The 27,110-nt window shown below is 38.6% G+C and overlaps 2 protein-coding genes across 3 annotated transcripts; one reads left to right on the top strand and one right to left on the bottom strand.

Moving 5' to 3' along the window:
- Positions 1-244: 244 nt before the first annotated feature.
- On the bottom strand, positions 245-16,934 carry c16h6orf62 (chromosome 16 C6orf62 homolog). Its single transcript, XM_039737753.1, has 5 exons — positions 15,418-16,934; positions 9,932-10,108; positions 8,764-8,889; positions 8,141-8,275; positions 245-1,569 (listed from the first exon to the last, which is right to left on the bottom strand). The coding sequence occupies exons 1-5, from the start codon at positions 15,544-15,546 to the stop codon at positions 1,444-1,446; spliced, it is 693 nt and encodes a 230-aa protein (XP_039593687.1). The 5' UTR covers positions 15,547-16,934; the 3' UTR covers positions 245-1,443.
- Positions 16,935-20,413: 3,479 nt separating this feature from the next.
- gmnn (geminin DNA replication inhibitor) lies at positions 20,414-26,583 on the top strand. Of its 2 annotated transcripts, none has more exons than XM_039738561.1 (7): positions 20,414-20,514; positions 21,495-21,567; positions 23,179-23,274; positions 23,445-23,589; positions 24,181-24,263; positions 25,268-25,378; positions 26,213-26,583. In XM_039738561.1, exons 2-7 carry the CDS (start codon positions 21,508-21,510, stop codon positions 26,342-26,344), a joined length of 627 nt encoding a protein of 208 aa, XP_039594495.1. In that variant the 5' UTR covers positions 20,414-20,514; positions 21,495-21,507; the 3' UTR covers positions 26,345-26,583. The 2 variants fall into 2 exon arrangements, with proteins under 2 accessions (XP_039594495.1, XP_039594494.1); XM_039738560.1 differs by having other exon boundaries at positions 20,465-20,564.
- Positions 26,584-27,110: the final 527 nt, after the last annotated feature.

Below are 27,110 nucleotides of genomic sequence, written 5' to 3'. Positions count from 1 at the left end.
GACTTTTTATAGCGTGGGGTGCACTTTTTTCTCCACAGGACAATATAAGTTAAAACCTTTGAAATAAAGAAATACCTGGAGCTTTGAAGAAGATGAACTGGCAAGATAGACCTGCTTAATCCCTTATATAGAAGCAGTGCGGGACTGGAGCCTGTCTCAGCAGCACTCAGTTAGGGCAGGAACCAACACTGGAGAGCCATTTTACTGCAGGGTGGGATGCAAGATGACAAATAAGAATACAGCGTTTCTTTTTCACCCTTTTATTTTGTTTAATTTTTCAATTTTCAAAAAAAAAAAAAAAAAGATGTCAAATAGATTTGCTATTGATTAAAGTCTGGTCATCAAGAACCATCTAATTGAACACAACAACACTCTTTAAGAGCTTTGCCTATTAAAAATATAATTCAACATAGACTGCCATTTTGTTTGCTTCCACCTTTAAATGACTAGGTACATTAAATGTTTCTCTAAATTAACCATCCACCCCCAAGAAACACACAAACGTATATATTTTAGTACCTAGAATTTATAGAACTTGCTTTCTTGGTAATAGATTTCACGACCATAAGCAATCAACACAATTTTGAATGAAGCGTAGTTCTGCAGCAAAACCATATTACTGCACATGAGTTATGAACTGCACTGCCCATTATCAAGCTGCTGAAATTACAAGGTTGCTTCTATGGTCTACCTTGCATTATTTTTGTATAATCCTAAAGTAACAAACTTTTGAGCGCTTAACAGCAACGCAGGGAATGAAATCCTAAAAAGTACCAGCAAACTGAAAAATGGTTCAGCAAAAAAAAGGCATAAATGCCAAAAGTGAAATGAGAATCTTTGATTGAAGATTTCCCCTCCCCTTTTATTGCGCTCTTTTCTCTGCATTGTGTGTTTTATTAGCTGTATTAAGACATGGATGTTACATTTTCTTTTTGCAACATATTCCCCTCATGCTATAACGCGTCTAAAGACATTCTAAAATTCACTTGGCATCCTGTAACAATAGTGATTTTTAGACTACACGGTGAGTGTCAGGGGTTTATGACCAGCTCTATTTGAAAAGACCACCAGAGGATCAGACATTTGTTCCGGTTTGTATGTATACAGTTCCTTCATTTTAACTCATATCCTGTGCATCACGATACTGCAATGTGCAACCCCTCAAACCACAATGTTTGTGCAAAACTGGAAACATGAAAAGTATTAAAAAAAAAAAAAAAAGTTCAGAAATAAAGTATGGGTTTGAAGAAAAAAAAAAGCAACCAAAAAAAAAAAGCAAATTAAGAGATTCAGGATGTATGAAATCATTAACAAAAAAAGAGTGCTCCAAGCACAAGTTCACTTGTCTTCTAAAAATCGCTGTAAAAAAGAAAAAAAAAAAAAAAAAGACAGATGCTGCTGGTTTCATTTTCTGGGATCTTCCCTGTTTTGCTGACCCAGACCTTAGTCTGGCAAGTAGGGACGGAGGTGGTCCTCAATATTTCCCATCCCCCAATGGGTTAGCTGGTCCTGCGGCAAATACAGGCAAATGCTGCATAACTTGAAAACTGTGGTCTTGGATTTTGGTGTCTGTATAGGAGTGAGAAAAAAAAAAACACAAAATTATACACATATAGAAAATACATGACCCAAACTTGGATTAAACAGAGGACATACCAATATTTTTTCAGGTAAGGAACACCAATGTTTTGAGGTTTGTTATACTCACTAATCATGGCATCGGACAAGTGTTCACAGTATACAGGACAGGAATGACCCTATCACACAGACACAGAAAATTATATATACAGCTACCTCAAATGTATTACTCCACAAAGGAGGAAGGATAGGCATTTTACTGCTACACCTAATTATTACAGAACTATGGGGGTACACACACACACACACACACACACCCCTACTTCCAGTTCAGATCATTTGAAAATATGTGAAGGATTAGAGGTGGTAAAGGTTTCCAATGCTGTTGTACTGAAAACGTGTAGACAGTTTATAAACTGGCATTAGCTTGCCTAGAGTTCAGCATTAACTATTTGTGTGGTCTCATGCCCAGCACACCAACTTTGTTTTGAATAAAAAAAAAAAACAGGACTTGGTCAAGGCGGAAGCATGCGACTGGATATTACTACCGGGACTGGGGGCTGTAGGTTTGATTTTTTTCATTTCTCCTTTCAGCGACAGCTGCTGAAAGCACAGTACGAAAAGAGCCGTTACCAATCACCAAACATTTGCCAAGAGATTGTTATCAAGTTTTTATCTGTAAGTTTTCAGCATTGCCCAGCCCTGGTATGAACTAGCCTGGCTCCTAAGCCACTGAACTTTTAACCTGCAAGTCTCTCAGTTCAGCACCTACATAGAAAAGTTGCAGATGTGCCCTGTGCACGTCACTTCACATACATTTGATTCAATTGTCAAAAAACAAAATTAGGCATCTATAGTGAAATGAGGGACCTCAATCAGTATGGAATGCTGCTGGTTGTTTACTACTCATCACATTTTTTGTAAACGTACATGCAACTTCCATACTCCGCTTGCATTATCAGAAGTGGACCTTCCACTTTTACAATTGCACTCAGGAGTGGAAGTTTCCTGTTTCTGCATTTCTTTGGGTACCTCTATCCTAAAATAGCAAACATTAATGACTTTTTTTTTTTTTTTAAAAATGGTCATTAATGCTTAGTTATCATTGCCACTTTTGTTAGATACAAATTAAAGATGATTAACATGAGCAGATTACCAGATGTGGCTCACCATCACTGTAGCCAGGAGAGGAAGAACAAGAGACTCTCCCCCCAAAAAAGTGGAATCCTTACTTCATAACTCAGCTACACAGAAGACAATTGTTTCAGAGCAGCACCAAGAAAAAGAAAGAAAAAAAAAAAAAAGCCGTTCCTACAGAGGAAAAATCCTTAAAGGCCAAACAACATTCTGAATAAGGCTGTGAAGCTACCGTAAAAGTCAATAGCTGACATATTTGGTACTAAGCGCAAAACATGGCATTAAGATTAGACAAAATTCTTACAACAGCTGGCACTACACCATATCCAAAGAATTTTAATGGAGCCCAGATTAGAAAAGATGGCTTCAGTGCATCAAAGACAACAAACTGAAGTAAAGACTGACACAAGATCACTAAAATAGAAGCCAAAACACAGCTTCATGTGTCTGTTGCTGGTTTAATGTTCCTGTCCAATTGACAATACTAAACTTTGCAAAGTGTCAGATAAGCTCATGTCAGCAGGCAACAGAACACAAACTGAACAAAAGGATGCACTACAGATAGGGAGACAAATGGCTCTTATGATGGCTGCTACTCAAACTTTGCAGCCACTACTACAATACTGATGTATAATAATTTTTGCATTTCTGATGACCTTGGCAATGAAAATTTTAAACTATTAAAGTTTATAATCAATATAGGTTTGAAAATGTATGTACATACTGTACATACACATATACATAATATATATTATCAGGTATGCATTTCTATTAACCAGGGCAAGATGTTCTACCAGCACTGAAGGTTTGCCACATTTCTGGAAGAAACGTTCATCCAACAAGACAAACTAACAGACACTACCATAAAGTTCAAAGGTAACAATCAACCGACAGTCACATTTTTAGCAATGTAGTACAATAATGCCATAAGAACAAGGACTATGGCAGGGGAGCAACACGTAAGCAATAAAAGTATAGATAATCAAGGTATAAACCAAAGTGCCCATGTGGCATATGAAGAACATTAAAAAAAATATATATCCAGATGCAAGATTCAAACCCAGAATGTTGGATTTTGGGTAAGAACAGACAATGACCCTAGGCTCAGAAAAAGTGGTTAATTCAAAGGACGGTCAATTAGTGGAAAGCTAAGCCAATCCTAAAGTGTTCCAAGAAGACACAAAGTTTTAAAATGCAGCCATATACTAGGAAAGTTGAAACATTTTGGAAGGTAAAGGGTAGCAAAACCTTACATTCTCAAACCCACTTAATCTAAGCAAGATTCTGGTTTATATTCAAAAATGCAAGGATTGGAGAAAGGACAGTGGCTTGCCCTGCACAGAGTGCTACTGCAGTATCCACTCATACATAACCAGTGCCTTGCCAATTTGCCTAATCTGTACCTCTTTGTAGATAGGAGGATTTTTTTGGGATTAGGTGGGAATGTGGAGTTGGTGGTGGTTGTGTGCAAGTCAGGTAGACATGAGAATAATCAAATTCTACATTGCCAATCAGGCATTGAAATCCAAGCCCAGAGAAGGCTGGATCCACCGTTAAGTAACAAAGCTAACCAGTATTGTGCTGCCTAGTACCAATAAGTGAGAAAGAGAAATCCTAAGTGCAACTGTAGGGGATACAATAAGGAGGCCAGGTGTAGGAAGATCATAGCCTTATTATGGTAACATATGCAGAGACAAAAGCAGCAGTAGTAAGAGTAAAAGTTGTGCAGTAAGCTGTAATTCTGAAGGGCTCTGTACTACATTCAATCAGTGAAAAGAACACAGCAAATGAGTGGAAAAAGACTTGACACCTGACAATATTCTAAATTAAACAAACAAAAAAAAAAAAGAGTTTAAGTTCTGAAAACTTGTACGTCACTTTTTGCCTATTCTAAATAATCTCCAAATCCCAACTGATGGTCACTGAATCCCCGATGAACAACAAGCTGAGATAGACACCTCTGCCCGAGTGACATTTTGGATCAATTTTGCAAAATTCCTTTGCCAATCAGGATAATTATGTCTGTAAATCACCTGGCCACATTCCTTCCAGGTAATGTTATTTATGGTACAACTGTAATTGTCATGCACAGGAGTATAAACACCAATGGCGTTGACTTTACTAATACAGGGTTTGAATAAAAACTATCATTTTGTCAGCTGAGAAACACAACAAGCCTCTGGTACTACAGCAGAGGTCAAACATGTACTTACACCTCAGCTAAGAGACTTTAAAACTCCATGTTCCACAACTCCACATACAGTGCATCTGGAAAGTATTCATAGCGCATCACTTTTTCCACATTTTGTTATGTTACAGCCTTATTCCAAAATGGATTAAATTCATTTTTTCCTCAATTCTACACACAACACCCCATAATGACAACATGAAAAAAGTTTACTTGAGGTTTTTGCAAATGTATTAAAAATAAAAACACTGAGAAAGCACATGTACATAAGTATTCACAGCCTTTGCCATGGAACTCCAAATTGAGCTCAGGTGCATCCCATTTCCCCTGATCATCCTTGAGATGTTTAATTAGAGTCCACCTGTGGTAAATTCAGTTGATGTGACATGATTTGTAAAGGCACACAGCTGTCTATAGAAGGTCCCACAGTTGACAGTTCATGTCAGAGCACAAACCAAGCATGAAGTCAAAGGAATTGTCTGTAGACCTCCGAGACAGGATTGTCTCGAGGCACAAATCTCAGGAAGGTTACAGAAAAATTTCTGCTGCTTTGAAGGTCCCAATGAGCACAGTGGCCTCCATCATCCGTAAGTGGAAGAAGTTCGAAACCACCAGGACTCTTCCTAGAGCTGGCCGGCCATCTAAACTGAGCGATGAGGGGAGAAGGGCCTTAGTCAGGTAGGTGACCAAGAACCCGATGGTCACTCTGTCAGAGCTCCAGAGGTCCTCTGTGGAGAAAGGAGAACCTTCCAGAAGGACAACCATCTCTGCAGCAATCCACCAATCAGGCCTGTATGGTAGAGTGGCCAGACGAAAGCCACTCCTTAGTAAAAGGCACATGGCAGCCCGTCTGGAGTTTGCCAAAAGGCACCTGAAGGACTCTCAGACCATGAGAAACAAAATTCTCTGGTCTTATGAGACAAAGATTGAACTCTCTGGTGTGAATGCCAGGCGTCACGTTTGGAGGAAACCAAGCCCCACTGATCACCAGGCCAATACCATCCATACAGTGAAGCACGGTGGTGGCAGCATCATGCTGTGGGGATGGAACTGGGAGACTAGTCAGGATAAAGGGAAAGATGACTACAGCAATATACAGACACTCTTGACCTAAGACTGGGGTGACGGTTCATTCTTCAGCAGGGCAACGACCCCTAAGCACACAGCCAAGATATCAAAGGAGTGGCTTCAGGACAATTCTGTGAATATCCTTGAGTGGCTCAGCCAGAGCCCAGACTTGAATCCGATTGAACATCTCTGGAGAGATCTTAAAATGGCTGTGCACTGACGCTTCCCATCCAACCTGATGGAGCTTGAGAGGTGCTGCAAAGAGGAATGGGCGAAACTGGCTAAGGATAGGTGTGCCAAGCTTGTGGCATCATATTCAAAAAGACTTGAGGCTGTAATTGCTGACAAAGGTGCATCAACAAAGTATTGAGCAAAGGCTGTGAATACTTATGTACATGTGATTTCTCAGTTTTTTTATTTTTAACAAATTTGCAAAAATCTTATGTAAACTTTTTTCACGTTGTCATTATGGGGTGTTGTGTGTAGAATTCTGAGGAAAAAAATGAATTTAATCCATTTTGGAATAAAGCTGTAACATAATTAAATGTGGAAAAAGTGATGCGCTGTGAATACTTTCCGGATGCACTGTATGTCATGTTCCCATACGTTCCCTGCGTTAAGTCAAAATTAGAGTACCCATTTTATTTTGATTAAGTGTTAAAAATTAGTAAACTATGATACAGATTTCAGTTATTGTTTACTGCTTCAGATTTTCAGTAGGTCAAAAATGTGACTGGAAGTTCACAGAAATCAATGTCATGATTTTTAGAAGCCTCCAATGGTCTTAATCAGAGGTAATCAGGAATGAACCAGTGGCTGTGTTTAAGGCTCCACTTTTACAGCCAGTGTCACTAGTCAAGGTCCTTCTTAGGAGCAATTTCCAAACACCTGAAGGTACCACAAGCTTCTGTACCAAAAAAAAAAATGCACATGTATCTAGTGACTACACAGACACTGAATCATTCTGAAAGTAGGCAAAAATTAACTTCCTGGGAGGATTACAATTTGTTGCTATAGGTTCAAATGAACCTCAGATCAACAAAAGGAACTGTCAGAAGAATTGGAGGCTTCAGGTATCAAAGTTTATACATGCAACACTGAAGAGTCCTTCATCACCATGGCCTAAGCAGTTGTTCCTAAAGGAAGAAGCCCCCACTCGAGTACTTACATAAAAAGTCACACTGAAGCGTGTAGGTGATCTTTAGGACAAAAACCTGTTTAATGCTTGCATGGACTGGGTGTTGGACAGGGTCATGGAGTCCAGTGGCTGTGGGTGAAGAAACATTCACTGATCTTGACTTTGCCAACAATGCTCTAGATTTTCAGAGTCAATGGAGTCTCTGATTAAGGCTCTTGAAAGACTGAGTGTAGAGTCCGAGTGTCTGGGCTTGGAACAGACCTGGATAAAAACCAAGATCCAGGCTTTTAAGGACTTCATGGGGACAGCCATCAGCAGTGTGTCCCTCTATGGAAAGAGTGTTGACTGCATCGACTCAGCAGCAACATTTATGTCTCTGGTGGCTCATCCTATGAGGTCAGTAGATGAACTGGGAGAACTTAGGGGTCATAAGGTCACTGGAAAGGGGTGTGTGACGCTTCCAATATCTTTGCACAAGAATAAAGGTTAAAGTCTTTAGAGTTCTGGTGGTTCCTGTATTTCTATATGGCTGTGAAACATGGATGCTATCCAGTGACATGTGATGAAGGTTGGACTCCTTCAGCGCTATGTCCCTTCAGTAAATCCTTTGGTACTGCTGGTTTGACTTTGTGTCGAACAAGTGGTTGCTCATGGAGTCCAGAATGAGGCACATTATCTGCACTGTGAGGGAGCGTCAGTTACGGCACTATGGCCATGTGGCACAATTCCCCCAAGGGTGATCAGGCTCACAGGGACTTCATTATTGAGGAACCATGTGGCTGGACCAGGCCAAGGGGACACCCACATAACACCTAGCTGTGTCAGATAGAGGGTCATTTCTGGAGGGTGGGACTGGGCCGAGTGTCTACCTTCTTTGTCAAACAGGATCGTGAGCCGTTTAATCGTGTGACGAGTGCAGCAATGTACTGTACCAGTACATGCTCACCAAGTGGAATTGAATTAAACAGGCAACAAGTAAGAGCTTTACTATTTGATATTTGCCTTGAGGTTCAGCCCTGACAATTACTTACCTGCAAATGTTGCTTGTCAATAAAGAGGAACACCGTTTGGCTAGGGTTGTTCATAACAATTCCAGCCTTATCCTTCAGACTCAGTGCATGTAGAAATTGCTTCTCATAATCTCCATGATGAAACTCAAACTTAGCCTATGAAAGAAATGTCGTTGAAAAGTTGAAAACTAACTTTTAAACCATTTGCACCTTCCTGTCATGGCAAATCCATTTAGTTTAAGTATTCAAAAATAAAAAAACAAAAGCTTGCCATAGAGAAATAATAAATACACTGTTGATTCGCAGAAATGTTTGTCTTTAACAGGCAATTATACAGACACAAACACACACACACTGTCAGGAATTTCTGAGGTGGCAGAATAACTGCAAACTGACTAAAATAGTCTGATTGAATGGCCACACCTCACTAGCAACCACTGAAATATATCAGTTGTTAAAATATACTTAAACTGCACAAACCAAGATCATGAAGGTCATCTATATTTTGTTTTATGAATGACACTGCTTTCCAACTTGTTTAACAAAATACTAAAACTCTGGATGGCACTCCTACATTAGAGAAGACTAACATTTCAGAAATATTCAGTCTTCATCGTATTTGAAAATTATTTTGAGATTGTTACCTGTACAGGCCTAAATTGCTCATCATCAGATCCTTTCCACCTGGAAAACAGGAGACAGACTATTTTGTCTATATCATTTCGAGGCCAAAGAATGAAGTCCATCTCCTGAGTGCAACCTATGACATCCTGGGAAAAAAAAAATTGCATTTTAAATGCAAATCATTATTTCAATTCCATTTACAAACATTCATGCTTTTACACTTACAATAGTTTAAATGTAACATCTAATAAATTTACTTATAATTTGATCTTATTCCTCATATATGTGTAGACACACAAATCAACTCGGAGGGTGAATGAACTCGACAATTAAATGGTTTTGAGAAGATAAGGTAACAGGCATGTTGGTACGAGCTTATCAGGGACAGCAAACCGGTTGGGGGGTTTTGGCACACTGCAGTGTCCTGGGTGTATCAAGAATCAGTCAACAACCACATCATATTATCAGCTTTAATGGAATCCAAGCAAATTACTTTCAGCCAAGTGTCAACCTGAAGCACATTGCTGATAGAAGGGGGAGAATAACTTCTACACAGTATAATGCAGCAGTTTATTAAAGGGAGCGCAACAGTGTTGCCAAAGTGGCACATGAGGACATGTCTTGAAACTTGTCACAAAACACACATGGCAGCTGACAAAACTCCACTCTAGTTAAAGAAATAACAGTGGCACTGCTTGACAAACCATTAACTACTAAATGTAAGATTCAATTAAATTTGGCTAATTTGCATTGTGTAATACATTTTTACCAATGATATAATGTTAAATATTCTTATTTAAGAAAGTGTCCTTTTTACAAATACAGCTTAAAAATTGTAATACATCATTCATCCTCCAGTTTTCACTGTTAACTCAGATCTAGGGTAGGTCTAAATTACTATACAATATACAAAAAAAAGTATTATGATATTAGTACTCTACACAGTGCTATAGAATTTTATGTACACAAGCTAATCAGGGTGCAGCACAAAATTCTAAAAATTATCTTATTACACCAAATTTTGACAAGGCAATTAGTGACTGAAGAGTTATGTACAGCTGTGCCACTCCCATGGTTCTAAAAGCACCACCCACAGATAGTTCTGCAGTCTCACACAAGGCTGTCCGTTTCGACAAATTTCTTGCCTTCTGTCTATTGTAATCTGTATAATGGGAATATTTTCCTTACCCTGCGCATTGACTGGTAGCGAGGTGCATGAAGCTGCACAACATCCTTGTGCAGAAGCTCTAAAGAACTTTCCAAAGAGTAGCTTGAATCCCGTACACCTTTTAGAATATTCTCCTCATAATTATTTGTCATAACTGGTAACACTTCAGCCACTTCAAAAAGTGCAGACTTTTTCTTCTGCAAGAGAAATAGGCTTTAAGATATTAGAAAAGCAGCTTTTTTTAGTGCAACAGTAATTTATACAAATTGTTTTAAAAAACAGTTAAAACAACTTACACTATATATATATATATATTATATATATATATATATATATATATATATATATACTATATATATATATATATATATATATATATATATATATATATATATATATATATATATTTAACTTTGTGCTACTCCAAATGCCATTGTGCAATACCTTGAAATTTTCCAGTTCAACTAACTAGCTAGGAACATTCATACAGCACCTTAAGAACAGACAGCTTTTGTTTATGATGGATAGTTTGGTTTCTATTAAGTTGACAAGAGATTGGTCAAAAAGAAAAATCTGCTATTTTCTTTACAAATGTGGGCTACACTACAGACCACCACTGTAGCATGAGACCACTCTGCTCATGAGGTGAAGCAGCAAAACAAAAGTAGCACAGCCAAGACTTTCTCGAGTAGAATTTCTAATTCAAGTGGATGTAAACCTCTAGTGCTAGTGTGGGCTAAGTGAAACACCACACCTGCAAACAGAAAGCATTTACAGTTCATGCAACAGTGGTGAAGAATCAAAATTCTTATTACACTACAAAAAAAAATTCTGTTGGTAAAATATGCAAATAGTTTTCCAACAATGTACCACTAGAGCAGGGTTTTCCAAACTCAGTACTGAGGACCCCCTGTGGCTGCAGGTTTTTGTTCCAGCCAGCTTCTGTTTTAAATTGAACTCCTGCGCTAATTAAGTGATGTGTTATTTCCCAAGTTCTGTGTTTAGGGAACAATACAGAAATTAGAAAACTAAGTTTGCTAAAAAAAAAATCTTAAAATGTACCTAGCAGTTATATAGGAATAATGTGTTTTTTTCTTTTTAACAGTATTTTCATCTTGATTTTCATTCTACTTTTCAAGGTGTTCCAACTGTTTAATTAATCCATTATTTACTAATTAGTGGGTCTGACTATAAAGTGGTTGCAGCCTTTGATTATTCAGTGTTTTGCCTGGGTGTGTGCTCTGCTCATTTTAAATTGTCATTAATAAGATACAACGAAGGGCGAAAAGCAGCACAGAAAAAGGGCAAAGTATAATGAAATCAACAAAAGAGAGTTAAGCATTTAAATAGATAGCAAAAGCAGAAATATTTATAAATGTCTTATAAATGTAAAAATCATGCTGCTGTGCTTTTCTGAATGTAGAAAAAGAGAAAAATAATAGCAGCTAATTAAATGAGCTCAGTGTTATCAGGTGTTGTCACTGATTAGGAATCTGGTTGGAACAAAACCTGCAGCCACAGGGGGTCCCCAGGAGCGAGTTTGGGAAACACTGCACCAGAGTGTTAACTAAAGTGAATGAGACTTCACAACCAGTAATTCACGTATGGAGCTTTCACTCTGCATTTAGGAGCCATGGTCACTGTAAAGAAAGAAGAAATCACCACCCAAACATTTCTCCATCTACTGGTAAAACCATAGCAATGTATTTACTAATTTGCTTTGTCGTAAATAAATAAATAAATACATAAATAAATACACTCCCCTCCCTCAAAAAACCTCCAGGAACAAAAAGGGTGCCAAAGATGCAGGAAACCAAGTCAATTTAGTCAAATTTAAAAAATACAAACCATTATAAAACACACCATCAATTCATAGGAAGGCATTAAAAGGGAATGAACAAGACAGAAACTTCCTAAAATTAAGTTCTTTATGTGGGAGGCAAGGTGTAACCAATACAGCTTTTAGTGCTGCTGCATCAGCTCAAAACAAGTTTGAATTGTACCAGTCTCAATTTGCAAGTTCTCCCTGTGCCCGAAATGGTTTTTCATGTAATCCAGTTTAATCCCACATCCCAAAGACACAGGCAACTCTAAATGATCCCTTAACAAGTTTAAATGTGTACATGAATGTGTCTTGCACTGAACTGTTAGTCCATCCAGGATCAGTGTCTACCCACATGGGCTGTAGCTCCCAACTCATATTTGCACTACAGACTCAGGGTATTAAAAAAATAAATGCCAATTTAGCTGTCACCAGATGCTTTAAAGAGACTCAAACATATTAATATCTGCCCTGAATAGCTGGTGGAATCAGATTCAAGTCTCCATGTAACAGAACAGTTTTAAATGTTTAATCTGGAATCCAGCGCTTTGCACACTTCTAATGAGCCATTTTTCCCTTTTACATTAATATTTGCTTTAGCCCATTCAGGTTTTTAACCACAGCATATGTGATCTTCTATTATGTCACCATTTGTTAGTTAACAGGTATGGAATGATTGCAGGACTTCAGATCAGACTGAAAACCAGAGAGGGACTCAGTATAAGTAACCTAATGCAAGGTGTCCAGAGCTGACCTGATATACGTCTATGGGTTTGTACCCTCCTGGCTTTCTACATTGCCAGGTTAGGCTACGGCTCCCTGAAACCAATGAATTGATGTGAACTAATTTAATTTAGACTAAGTTTTACTTGCCAGATATCGGTCAGATGTGCAATTTGGTTGAGGCCATTACCAAGTAATCCAAACATAGGGACCTCAACAAAATAAAACTCTTCAAATTCATTTATAAATTGAAGCATCAGTTGCCCCACCAGTAATTCCTACAGAATCCCACAACATCCAATTCAGAAAAAGATTCTTGCATTTTTTACATGAAGTCGCCTTGAGGTGAGCATACACTCAGCAATTTTCTCACGTTACCTACGAAGTTGGATGCCGTTTATAATTAACATCTCATTTGTACAATGCTACCACAAACCTGTAGTTGATGGACAATGTTCCCCAATGTCTTTTTTTGCAGACCCAGAAAAAGTGGACATTTCTCTTGCCAAAAATGGAACAATCTACCCTCCCTTTCAGTCTTTCCAAAAAGAGGCTTCAGAGCCACGCATGCAAAATCAGAAACGCGAACATGAGATGTCAATGGGCCATGAAAATTGGTTCATATGACTCTTCAAATTCATTTGTTAAAAAATGTCTACATTTTATGACATATCCCCACACAAAAAACACACTGAGAAATCCTAAACTAATCAGATTGATTCAGAACTTGTATTACACCTTGTCAGTAGAGTTTACAACCTTCAGATTTTTACAAAACTGAGAGAAAATATTTGAAAAAATCACTCAGTCAGGTTATACTCGCAAAATTCACGTCCATCCTTATCCAGTTTGAGAACCAGCCTGTCACGGGGTGATGCATCAACAGATTTTAGTAAGTTAACCCCACCCAAAAAAAAAAAAAAAACCAAAACAAACATGGCTGAAATTATTCCACAAAATTTAGACCCTCCGTAATCTCAAGGCAACTACCACATTTGGTAATGAATGCTCATATCTTATGAAATATCCACATTAGTTTAAAGTTCGTATACAAACTTTTTTGTGGTCCAAATTTGTCCCGTTTTCGTGTTTCACCCGTTTGACTAGTTCTCACTAACAACCAGATTTGTGGCAGAAAGGTAACTCAGCAATTACAACCACAAGTCTCCTGCTCCGTTTACATATTCAGCTTATTAGTAGTAAAGGCCCCCGTCACATACCTCACTTACATAACCTTAGATGGGCCCAGTCATGTAGTGGATACCCAACCAGTCTGCAACTCACCAGGATTGGCTTTGTCTTAAGATATGGGGGCAGAATTCTGTGTACAAGGGTTCAGAACCAATAAGCACTCAGTTGGAAGCTCAATGCATACAAATACAGCAACTAGGATTAAGGAATGGGGGCGTTTGGCAACTCGCAAACAAAAGACAAGCTCATCTGTCTGACATCTCATTTTATGTACCAAGTCAGAAATCTAATTTTCCCTTAGGAACAAATAAACTATTGCTAGTCTGACCTAATGAGGAAACAAAAAGGCTGCAACTGCAGCAGAACTCACAGTACCTGGAAAGCATTCATTGTAACATGCTGCCTGACAAAGCCAGTGCTCGGACATTCAGAAACCAGAGCAAGATCTCAGCTCTGACGAAAGTCAGCAGAGTTGAGCAATCTGTCATGCCCTTTGATATCTAGTCATGTAATCTGACATCCTCGGGTGTCATCAAGCTTCCACTCCCACAACTTGAAGTTGTGCAATATGTCACAGGCTTTGTGTGCCCTATCATGTGTTAAGGAGCCAGTGCAATTTTTTTAATGTATTTAGTCAGGATTCTAACCACAGACAAACTCAGCCTTCTCACTTTTGTCAGAAAGGCTTTTAAAACTTGCACCGTGTGATATAAAACGTTTCACCACCAACTACCCCATTTCAAAAAGAAAAAGAACCCCAGCTGTCCAAATGCAACAAAAATACCAAAAGGTGTTTTTGCACCATGTTGTACATTCTTTGTTCAATCTTATTCTATACAGCAACTCTCTAAGGCACTTTTCAATATAGAACTTTACATTTTTACTACTAATGAAAACCAGGAAGAATAAGTGATTTGCTCAGAGTCAAACAAGCAAGCAAGCTCTGGGCAAGGCAAGCTCTGGGCAATGGCCGCTGCAGCTCCACTGGCAAATTTCACAAACACCAACAAGTAACAGACTGGAATGGTAGTTCCCTCCATCAAACACCAAGTAAATTTAAAACTCCCCAATTAGCCTGATGTTATGTTCACGTGATACATGGTGAATGTGATTGCGTGTGTTGGAAATTCCATTTGAACACCGTAACAAGCTCAGAGCTACAAGCTGGACAATTCAGAGAAAACAAAACCAGTTTTCCGAGTTGCAATGCGACACTGACCTTTTACCTTGGTCAATTTTATATAATAAAAAAATAACCTGGTCAGTCAGGAAATGCCGACTTTCATCTAATTGCATTTGGAGCAAAGAGATACACATTTTAATATGTTAAATTTTGATTTTTAATTTTCACCAAAAAGAAAAAACATTTCTCTTTAAATTGCTTTTTTTTTTTGCAGAGTAACTAACAAGGCAACAGCGACCTCACATTTCCCAGAATAGTCCGTCCAGAAACACACGTGACGCACCGAACTGGGAAGGTGAAATGTCACGTCAGAGCTCCGAATAGCCCAAATGCATATGAACACAGCATACGTAACACACACAACTCGGAGATGAGGGAGGAAAACTGATGGAGCACTGAAAATCCACATGCACATGAGGAGATTGGGAAATGAGTCAAGTGCCTCTGATTACACATACAAAGCTTCAATTTAAATCACCAGATTATGTACTTCTGACTGGGACAACCTTCAGCAAAAGCAAGTGTCACAACTCGGATCTTGAAAAATGCTTGGATTTCAACCCACAGATTTGCTGTTATTTACCCACCTTGTCTTTGAACACAAAGGCGATGTACATCTTAAAGTCGAACTGATCGGCCAGACTCTCCTTTTTCTTCCTAAGTTGAGCACGCAGGCGGTTCATAGTTTGTTTTCTCCGGGAGTTTGGGTCCCCCATTGTGAACTACTGGTGTCACCCTGCTTGTTTGTGTCTATATATCGCATTTACATGGAATGGGGGCCAGTTTAATTGGAAAAAAAAAAAACGAACAAAAAAAAAAGCTGTCCTATCCTACCTGTGCTACCCTACTTGAAGATGGGGCTGCTCTTAATAGAAACTCAAGTCATTTTTTCCTATTGATGAAAGGATCATAGAGGTCTATTTAAATCTAAACGCTTGCTTCCCAGGAGATCATGCCGATTATACTAAGTGCTAACCCTATAGCTGTAGGTTACAACTCCGGCAAGGATGTCATTCGGGTGTCACAGCACAGACCCAAACAAAACGACGAGCTCTTTGAACTGCTAAAGAAAAAAAAAATAAGAAAAAGCTCCGGCTAGGGTGCAACTTCTTTTCCTTCCATTTTGATCGCTAATGACACGAACTGAAAAGGTGCTGCCAGAGCCATACCTTACTACACAACTGCTACCGAATATTGAACGAAAAGGCACACGCACTCAACTCACTCATTCACCCACCTCAAAGTCTGTCTTCTCTCAGCCTCATTCATGACCGATGTTGCTTTCTGAACAGACTTCACTTTTTAGTTTTTTTTTTGTTTTTATTTTTAATTTTTTTTTATGAGCGAGTGATTAAAGGAGGGGCCGAGACTAAGGCTGGCAGAAACACACACCACACATGCATGGCACCGTAGGGAGCGGAAAAACACGGCGAGGTCATCGTAGAGTTCGGCGGCGTCACTGGGAGCCGAGCAATCCCAATCATAATGGTGTTGGCGACGGCCTTCGAAGTAAAAGCCTGTTGAAGCAGACGGCTACACCGGCTCTCTCCTGCTACCTACAAGGGCGACCGCGGCCTGCATTACGCTCTTCGACTCATCGGCTGCCTCGCTTGCTCTCGATCGTTCGATCTGTCGGTGGCTCCTTCCGATTCGCGCGGACAACAACACAGAAAGAAATAAATAAATAAAAGTTACATCGTGGCCTTTCTGGACGACCTGCGATTAGATTTGCATAGCTATTCGCTGACCATCGCACGCTCCGAATAAATTCTCTATTTTACTTTCGACGTTTGGATTTTGTTTCGTTTGGTTTTGTTTTTCACTTTTCCTCCGTGTCGAGCTCGGTCGCCTTTCTTAAACGTTAGCCCCCGCCCACCAGAAAGCCATGTCAAGATAAATTTACAAACCACCCGAAATCCTGCATCCTTTCGATAGACAGACGGCTGTTAAGACTCCCTAACGGACCCATAGTCGACGACGAAGGAAGTAAAAGACGTTTCTGTCCGCTGTTTGCCTCTTCTCACCACCGACGACACGCCTTTCTTTCCCAGCCGGAGAACGAGAGACCTCAGCAGAACAAACAAGCAGCCAAAATGGCCGGAGCGCGTCACTCTCGCCGCCTACGTCATAATGCCAGAAATGGTCGCGGGGTTTTAGTGGTTATTTTTACTATTACTATTTACATCTCTTCCTGCCTGATTAACTTTACCACGAGTATTACATTATTTCCGAGTATTCTTATTTGCAATTAGTGGACTTAGGACGGACTTGTCAGTTACTCTTACCGTAATCCTTATAAATAAAACGCCTTGACTTTTACGGGCTTCTTCTAATTATTGGATATTCCCCTTATCCAACCAGGAAATATGATTTCATTTATAAGATGTGTAGGCTTAATATAAATAATAATTAACACTAGTATTTATGGGTTAGCAATCACCCAGAAACGTTCATGTTTCCGATAGAAATGTATGCCTTTTTACCAAGATTCCATTAAACTGATATAAAAATACAAGATATTGCTAGCATTGCTAATGACTGTCACTTCCTGAAATGACTGATTTTTAATTTATTATTCACAGAGGGCTGCAATTCCTTTAGGGTTGGTGTTTTGTATAGCACTCTTCATACAAAAAAAGACTTTGTAATTGTAATTTTAATTGTGTCCCGATGGGCAACTCTCTTAATTTATCTTTAATTAATAGTGGAGAAATGCTAATTGGTTATTAGATAGGCTGACCGGATTTTCATGGCTCCTATGAATTTCCCCATGGGATTAATAAAATGTATCTAATCTAATCTAAAAGGAACACAATTGATTGTTCCAGACTGGTAGACGCAAATTAGATTGAAGAGTGGGGAGTTTTGGGCGCCTTGTAAGATTGGACATTGAAGAGTGGCGTTTTGGTCATTTCAGAATGGAAAAAAGAAAAGAACATTAGCACAATCTAGACAAGAACAGGCCATTCAGCTCAACCGTGCTTGCCAGTCCTGTCCACTTAATTCTTCTGAAATGACGTCGAGTTTTGAAGGTCCTACCATCCACCACACCACTTGGCCATTTATTCCACGTGCCTGTGGTTCTCTGGCTGAAGATTAACTTCCTAATGTTTGTGCAAAATTTACCTTAACAAGTTTCCAGCTGTGGCCCTGTGTCTTTGATGAACTCGTTTTCAAGTCACTATCTCATTCGACTGGACTAATTCCCCTTCATAATTTTAAGCACTTCAGTCAGGTCTTCTCTTCATCTTCTTTAGCTTAAACTAGGAAGGCTCAGCTCTTTTAATCTTTCTTCATAATGTATTCCTTGTAGTCCGGGAATCAGCCTAGTCACTCTCCTCTGGACTGTTTCCTACACCCAGGACTCAAGATGAGGCCTCACCAGCGTGTTATAAAGCTTGATCAGAGCCTCCTGTGATTTGTACTCCACACATCAAGGCGCTATATAACCTGACATTCTGTTAGCCTTCTTGATGGCTTCTGAGCACTGTCTGGCAGATGAGAGTGACGAGTCCACTATGACGCCTAAATCCTTCTCATATGGTGTATGTTCGATTTTCAGAGCTCCCACTGTGTATTCAAACTTAAAAACGGATGTTTTGTTAAATTCTGGGGCCCTAAAACATAAAAACAGTAACGTCTGCTAATCCTAATATTAGAGAAACCTTTGTAATTGCATGATGTAGTGCTGATGAAACCTGTTGGGGCACAAGGTACTGGCATTCCTAAAGTTCCGCATTAGCCAAAATGAAACAGCTTACTCAAGAAACGTGTCAGTGTGTTGTTATTTTGCAAAATGAGGGTTATTCCATGTGCCGGTCTGCCAAGAAAGTGAATTTCATGCAAAGGTGTCTTCATACTGTCTTGAGAGAAGTGGGGGAACTGGATTAGGCCTGGAGAGAAAAACAAGTAGAAGGTATAGGTGATTAAGAGGACAAGGAGATGAGAGTGTATGGTGTGAGAAACAAACGCCTCACAGGTCCTCAGTTGGCCTCTTCCTTAAATACACACCAAATACCAGTGCAATTTGCAACAGAGAAATGACGACTCCAGGATGCTGACCATAATATGCTTTTCCGGTCCTCTTCCGCCCAAGGTCTGTTTTCTTTTGCCTATTTGAACTTCTTCTTTTGGTTTGCAAGTTTCAGATAGGTCTTTTTCTTTGAAACTCTGCCTGTAAATCCAGCATCCCAGAGTTGCCCTTTCTCGGTTGCAATTGACACTCGTATTTGGTGTGTATTTGAGGAAGGAGCCAACTGAGGACCTGTAAGGCGTTTGCTTCTCACACTACACACTCAGATGTCCTCATCCTCTTATGCAGTTGTGCATCTGGGCCTTCTCCTTCTTCATTTTCTGTCCTGGTTAGATCCAATATACAGTATGCTCTTCACACATAAATGCTCAATAGGAAATATATGGTAGCACGTCAATCATATCTGGACAGACATCTACAAATATTCAGCACTACTTTACATTTATCACACCAAAATAATTTACCAGCTGCATTTCTTTAAGAGTTTGATCACATAACTTAAAATTAACATTTATTTATATAGCACATTTTCATACAAACAGTAGCTCAAAGTGTTTTACATAATGAAGAATAGAAAAATAAAAGACACAGTAAGAAAACAAAATAAGTCAATATTAATTAACATAGAATAAGAGTAAGATCCAATGGCCAGGGTGGACGGAAAAAACAAAAAAAAAACTCCAGACAGCTGGAGAAAAAAAATAAAATCTGTAGTGATTCCAGACCATTACACTGCCCAGTCCCCTCTGAAAATTAAGTGTGGGCTTTGTAAACCTCTTTGTGCTTCACCTACTGAGAGTTTAAAGCTCCAGCTATTAGCCCACTCTTTTACCTCATTAAACACTAATTAATAATAATAATAATACATTTTATTTATATAGTGCCTTTCCCATGCTATTGTGTCATATTTCTGCCTCTGATGCATCTGTGTTTTGTAATTTACCCAACCCAGCCCATATATGAGGAAAAAATATTATTTAAACAATAATAAATAACAACGGGGTTACAAACATGCCCATGTTGACCACCATTACAACTTCTCTATTAACCTTTGCTGTACTTATATCATATTTTAGATTTATTACTGAATCCAATGCCATTCACCCTTTTCGAAATCGTTTCTCAAACGCATTATTATCAAACGTGCCATAAATTTACTTAAAAATGTAACGCTATCTGTCTATAGCTGTGGAGTTCGCATGTTCTCCCCTTGTCTGCATGGGTTTCCTCCCACAGTGCAAAGACAGGTGCATTGGCGATTCTAAATTGTCCCGTGTGTGTGTGCACGCCCTGCGGTGGGCTGGCACCCTGCCCGGGGTTTGTTTCCTGCCATCTGCCATGTGCCCTGTGTTGGCTGGGATTGGATCCAGCAGATCCTTCGTGACCCTGTAGTTAGGATATAGCGGGCTGGATAATGGATGGATTTCTGTAGCTGGATGGACTTGACGGTTGTTTCTTTCTGCTCAAAATCCTCCGACTCTGCTTAAGCCCCACCCACGAGGGTGATTGGTAGAAACATTCGGAAGCACATCGCAGGCGAACGGCGACATCAACTTCCGTCTCCTCTACCTGCTCTTGTAGGTCACATGACTCAGTGACCGCGCACGCGCAGTATTTATATGCAAGCGCGCGTCTCGGATTGAATTCTCAGGTAAAACGGGGTTCTGCAACGTGCGGGAAAAAAAAAGAGGAGTCTTCTGAGTGAGTTATTGTTTTAGGAATGGTTCAGAAATGCTAATTCGTAGTGTATATGTGGATGTAGTGATAATATACTTTTTGAAAGGAGAGTCATCCTAGTAGTTAATGTAGTAGTTGCAATGTGATCTTGCCGTACAAAATATTCTCTTATTTTTTGAGTGCGATGGGTTCCGCTTCTTCAGTTTTTTTTATTTATTTACTTTATTTAGCATGTAAATTTAAAATAAGACGGTGCTGTTAAAATAATGTGCAGGTAGCCGTTGAGTTCCAGGTGACGTCCCGGAGGTCTCCCTCTGCTTTTCCCGCTTACCTTTTGTTTATTACTTGGCCGCGTCCCCGCCAATTTCTAGAGTCGCATTTCCAGTCGGGATTTGGGCGGTGTTGGACGTGGATTTCTCTGATGTACGTGTTTGTATTTGTAAGTTTAATTTATTCGGGAGTGTTTAACCTTTTTCTTCAGGAGGTTTTCTTTTTGTTATGCTCAACAATGGCTAGGTAATATTGGATTTTAAAAGGTCACCCGTCGTAACCTCTAAAACTCGTAATTCTGGGGGGCAAAGGGCAGGAGGTGGTGTGCTCTTGACGGACGCGGATTTTGTCTCTAATAGTCTTAATTAAGCCTTTACTGTTGGACGCAGATTCCAGGTAGGTGCAGTTCGCTTGAGTTTTAGCGATCAGGTCAAAGGACGGCGTGTGCTCGTGTATTTTAAATTAGAAGGATCTTCAGAACAAATTACTGTACAGAGTTTGTGCAATAGAACTGCGTGTTTGGCAAAAAATTGATTGAAACCGCGCGAGATGCCACTTGTCCTGATTGTGTTTTTCGTAGAAATGGCAGAGTATTGTGTACGAAGAGTGCATGTGCGACAAATGTTCTAGTTGGGCTCGCACCAAGCGATAAAGAATAACTTTGTTTTCATTCTTTATTTCTAGCACTACATTTTAAATGATGAATACTGACTTGAGAAATCGTATGGATGTTCACGGCTCAGCTGGGACCGTTAAAGTAAGTGCTTTCTTGTCTAATGTTGAAGCCCTTTTGTGAAGCAAGTCCAGTTACTAATTCCTGTGCTTTATCAATATACAGTACACAACTTTAACTGAAGTGCTCCTCTGTCATGCAGGAAACGTGGGATGGGAAGCATTCATGTGTCCTAGTGATCATTTTATAATCGGGTTAACATCCTCAAACTAAGTTTGCAAAGAACCAAATGCTTGGTCTTGATTGTGAAATTGGTTAAATTTATTGGCATATTTTTGAGAGGCAGTGTGGTGTAGAGGTTAAGACTTTGGATTGCAGACCCTGAGGTTGGGGGTCCCTAAACCTGCTACTACAACTGCAAAAACCAATGGGACCAATTGTATCTACCTAGTGTAAGTAGTCTTGGGTAAAAGCATTAGTCACTTAAGTAATAACTGGATTTCTTTGACCTGCACATGAATGCATCACACCAGCAATTACCATGTCTGTACAACAATCGATCATATACAGATATATGTGAAGGGTCAGATGACATTGTGACGTTTTTCTCTACGTACTGAGCACTCCCTCTCCTTGGAAAAATCTGAAAAACTGTTACAAAAATGGACCATTTCAGCCCAACAAGCTCATCAGTCTTATTCAGATTGTCCAAAATAGCAAGTTCAGATTTGAAGGTCTCAAAAGTCCTACTCTCCACCACCCTACTTGGTAATTCAGTGTGTCAGATTCTTGTGGGTAGGGGTTTCTAACATGCGTGAACTTTGTGTTATTTATTTTTAAAGGAACAGGGACCCACTGTACTAATTTTCTTTCATAAATTTACATTTCGTTGCTGCCCATTATCAATTTGCTTAAACTGAAAAGGTTCACCTCCTTCAGTTTCTCCTGATAATTTATACTTGGTCCCAAAATAGGCCAGTCAGCCTTCTCTGGACCTTTTCTATCACTGGCATGTGTTCATTTATTGTTTTGGATAAGGAGTTCAAAACTGAACACAGTACTGCAGGTGAGGCCTCACTAGTTGTACAGCTTGAGCATAACCCCACCCCTTACCTGTACTCTTCACATCGTATATAGGGTATGTTAAAGCTGTCTAAAGTGTGAGTGGGTTTTTTGTGTGTGTGTGTTTAATTATAAACCTATGGAAGCAGAGTTAGAAATTGACCCCGTAACCATGCCTTTTCAGACATTTCCTACCTACCACTTGTGATGACTTAAAATACTTGTATAGGTCTCTGGTTTAGCTATTCAATCAGTAGCATTGTTCTATTGTATGTAATCATTCTCACAAGCAAACAAGTACCAAACAAACAAATGTTCCAACTTTTTTGCAGTTCTTTTTAAACTGCAGTAGAGGAGTCTGAGAATGTACCTAAAACATTTTTATTAAACACTTTTTTTTTTGTACACAATCTTAAGCTATTTAAGTGTACTTTATAGTGGTATCCCTTTCCAGTAATGCGCAGTATAAATAACATAGCAGCAATTCATGTTTAATACTGATATGATGTGTATTGTCTTATCAATGGATTTAGTTTTAAGAGGTAATTATTCACAAAGTCTTTACAGAGTTTTGGGTTAGTACACTTTTTTTACTTTAGTTCTAAACTTCAGCATTGGTTTGTTTTACTATAGAGCTTTACAAAGGGAGTCGGTGTCCCAATTCCTAGAAAGACCTTGCAAATGATCCAGCCTTCTGCCACAACAGGAAATCTAGTTGGGAGAAATGAGGTAAATTTTTAAAACCTGCATTTACCAGTTTTCTGTAATCTCTTTTTGGCATTTGAGTAGGGATATGACATCAGTATGTACGGATGCATTCTTAAACATTAATTTGACATTAGAGAACTATTATCATTATGAAAATGCCATTGTGGTATGAAAACCGTTTATCATTCTAGGAGGTTAAGCCATTTCCAAAAAGAAAACTTTGGGCTGCAGAAAACTCTAGAAGTTCAAAAAGATCTAAAGCTGAAATTCCTTCTGTTCCATCTGGTACTGAAGACCGAGTCATGACAGATGAGGCTTATGAACTTATGGTTAAAGGTAAGTTTTAGTATGGTCAGTCTTGTCTTGTTAATATGTGTTTTGTAAACTTGGTGAAGAGGGTGTGTGTGTGTGGTTTTTTTTTTTAATTTTAAACTGCACTATCAAATTGTGATGGTTAATATATTAATTAAAACCTGCTTGTCAATTTATTAACAAATGGGGGGGGATTAAGTTTGTTCTACTTCAGTGTTTAATAAAAAAAACTTGCATAAGTAACTTTTTAAAATTGTTTTTTGTGGCTGTTACATGCTTTACAGTACAGCTGCCTGGCATAATTTGGATTATGGAATAAAGATGCTTATGTTCTGAGAATGTTAAGGTAGTTATGGTTATGCTAAGACTGGGGTTAGTTAAAACTTTTTTTTTTTTTTTCCCTCATCTAGCCTCTCTATTGCAGTGATCAAATATTGTATATTGTTTGGGTAGATCTAATTTTAAATAAAGCTAAACTTAGTCTAGAGTGCAGTATCGGTCATCCCTCAGTTTGTGTAACCCTGACAACACTCCTTTGTACTGTTCTGAACTGTGAATGCCAAAAAGCACTTTTTTTTTTTTTTTTAAACTTCTTCCTCCCACCCCTACCTAAAGAAACCCCAACAGCTGCATACTGGAAAGAAGTGGCAGAAGAGAGGAGGAAAGCCCTATTTAAAACTTTGCAAGAAAATGAAAAGGTAATTACTAGCTTATTTTGCTGTGGAATTGTAGTGCAACTGTGAGTTGTAACATCTATTGTAAACTTACATGTACAGTATCTAGGGACTGAATTGAATTATTTGAACGTGGCCTAGTCCTTTAGTGAAGTCTACAAACTATCTGCAGTTTTCTGTAATGTCTGTTTCTCATTGGAGTGGGTGGTTGGTGTGTGTGTGGGGTGTGGTTTTTTTTTTTTTCTCCTTCACTATCACCCCTGTATGTAGTGAATATTTAGACTGTTAATTTTTACTAGATCTTATTGTGGAGGGTGTATGGATGCTGGTTTATATTGAGCTGAGGCGAAGAGACTTTAGCCAACTTTCACAATCAATGCATTTTTTTCCCATGTGCTAAAAAAAAAAAGTTAGTCACAGAAACCCATTTTTAATGCCATGTAATTCCTAATTCCAGTTAGAGTAACTGAGTTTTTGGTCTCCGATATTAGTTAACACAGATTTCTCAGAGTAACTCGCCGCCCCCCTTATCTATACATCCAGTGCTAAGCTCGGCAACAGTGTTCAGGGTAATGTTAAAAGTAACTTGCATTACATTGTTAAAGTACTCATTTAATAAGTAAAGCGTAACCTAATGCAGTGATTTTATTGGAGTTGTAACGTGTGTGCATGTAAATGGAGATTTAAGAAACCAGGTTTCTGATTTAAGAGTTACACTCCTTATCTTGGTTTTGTGTGTGCATGGAAACACATTTATGGCATGGTTACTGCACTGTTAAATTTTGAAGAATTTAAAAGGGCTATGAGTGCCAGTTGCATTTTAAGCCTTTTTTTTCTGGTTCCCATATAATCTATATGGAATTTTGGTATGAATATAAATGTATATCGCCAATGAGTTGAAACAACTGTAAATGGCCAGAGCAATAGGGTACATGGTAGTACATTTATTTTCTACCTATCAAGGTTGACTTGATTTTTCAGTAAAACATTTGAAAGTTATTAATTTTTTCTTTTTTTTTTCTTTTCAGTTACATAAAGAAATAGAGTCAAAAAATGAGACCATATTGAATTTAAAACAAGAAAATGAAGAGCTGCTAGAACTTGCTCAACATGTACAGTACATGACCAGTCTCATTGAGGTATGTGTGTGATATTCACCATTTTCAATCTTATTTTATATGGAAACCATAACCAACTATTTAAATTTCAGTTGCTTATAAATATGCTAAATGTAAATCCTGTTCATTGGCAGGTTAACGCTATAAACTCCAGAGTAGTTAAGGAAAAGTAACCAATTTTCTTCACACTATACACTACTCAACCATCAAGTTTAATTGCTTGATCACATTTAATTGTTTTAACTAACCTAAATGATATTTTTTATAAGCTGTAATATTTGTTGACTAGGAAATAAACTATTAATCTGGTCATAAAGTACTTTGCATATCAAGCTAGCACTCTGAACCTGGATACAACAGGTTATCTCTGCAGTGTGAAGACCGCTCTGCTCTCTTGGAGCTAGCCAGGCCATACTATCTTTAATGTGCCCCACACAGCTTGTATGTCAAGGTTTGACAATGTAGCCGTCCATTACAGGCTACACTCTTCACACTGTGTGCAAGACCAGTTTAGAGTAATTCTTACCGCACATCTGTTCTCTCCAGATGCTTCAAATGTTTCTTGCACAAACACCACAGTACCTGGGCATTTTAAGCTGTTACTGCTACTGCCTCTTTTGATCATGGATTTTAAAGTACCTTTCAAGGATCAGTTATAACATTGTACCAATGGAGTCTTAACAGTTATCACCTTGCTAATTGGACTAGTACATTAAGAATGAATGCATGCAATTTTATCATGACGCTGGTTGAATTGGTAAAGGGGAGGGGGGGTGAAGGGTTTTTCAAAAAAAAAACGCTTATCTAGCATTCCTTGCATTGAATTTTTTTTTTTTTTTTTCTTTCCTCTACTAGAGATTAACTGGGAAAAGTCCAGAGAACTTGGAAGCGGTGCAAGATCTTGTTTTGGAGGAACCAGAAAATGTAGACACAATTTTAACTGATGCTGAATCTGTTCATGAGGATGCTTGTGATGAAAACTGTTAAAGCAATTTTTATTTTTATTTAAGTTTTGTTTTAGGTTTTTAATTCCCTAACAGCCCTTCAGTTTTTTTTTTTTTCTTTTCTCCCCTTTGTGTAGGGCTAAACTGTGCAGTAGTTATGTTGCAGCTAGGCTGCTGCTCAGTTTTAATGGACTTTTTTAGTGCAGTTTTAATGCACATTTTGCTTAACATTTGTATATAATTTGTTTGTACCTATTCTGTAATAAATGTCACAAACCACTTGTTTTCATTGCAACGTTTTTGCAGTTAAAGAAGCAATTCATGCTTAAGTGTCCTCTCTTTAAAGAGTAGTTAACTTGTGGGGTGGGGGCTGCTTTTAGCAATTTTGTAATTTATTTAAAACCAAGTTAACTTATTTTCTTAATCTAATGGCTCCGGCTAAAGTATAGGCATCTGTTTGGGAAGTTTTTTTTAATTTTTTTTATTATAAATATACTTAATCCCCAAGGGGGAATTTCTTTTCATATGGCCTTTGGAGGTTGATCATATACATGCTGTACTTTTACCAGCAGCATTAGATCCACTAATTTGTAATCATTTCAGCCTAGAAATCTTGTGGTTTGTGGCTACATATGCCTTAACCTCTAAAACTGAAGTAACTTTTTTTTCTATCATCATTGGCAGACGATAATATACTTTGATTACATCCAATATGAAATACCCTCCTTTGTGTATTCTGAAGCCTGTAGATTGCACTGTTGTGTGGGTTTTTTATACTTTACTGGCAGAAAAGTGAACTGAAGCTTTAA

This window comes from Polypterus senegalus, chromosome 16 (assembly GCF_016835505.1).
Source record: "Polypterus senegalus isolate Bchr_013 chromosome 16, ASM1683550v1, whole genome shotgun sequence".
Classification (NCBI taxonomy): domain Eukaryota; kingdom Metazoa; phylum Chordata; class Cladistia; order Polypteriformes; family Polypteridae; genus Polypterus; species Polypterus senegalus.
Note: the sequence above shows the minus strand (reverse complement) of the source record. Positions and strands in the feature narration are given on the sequence as shown.

Excerpts from the sequence above, each read along its gene's own strand:
- c16h6orf62 (XM_039737753.1), bottom strand. The coding sequence starts at position 15,546 with ATGGGGGACCCAAACTCCCGGAGAAAACAAACTATGAACCGCCTGCGT. Across the intron at positions 10,109-15,417 it reads CCTTTGTGTTCAAAGACAAG|AAGAAAAAGTCTGCACTTTT; the intron begins GTGGGTAAATAA and ends TTTCTCTTGCAG. Across the intron at positions 8,890-9,931 it reads GCTACCAGTCAATGCGCAGG|GATGTCATAGGTTGCACTCA; the intron begins GTAAGGAAAATA and ends TTTTTTTCCCAG.
- gmnn (XM_039738561.1), top strand. The coding sequence starts at position 21,508 with ATGATGAATACTGACTTGAGAAATCGTATGGATGTTCACGGCTCAGCT. Across the intron at positions 24,264-25,267 it reads CTTTGCAAGAAAATGAAAAG|TTACATAAAGAAATAGAGTC; the intron begins GTAATTACTAGC and ends TTTTCTTTTCAG. Across the intron at positions 25,379-26,212 it reads ACATGACCAGTCTCATTGAG|AGATTAACTGGGAAAAGTCC; the intron begins GTATGTGTGTGA and ends TTCCTCTACTAG.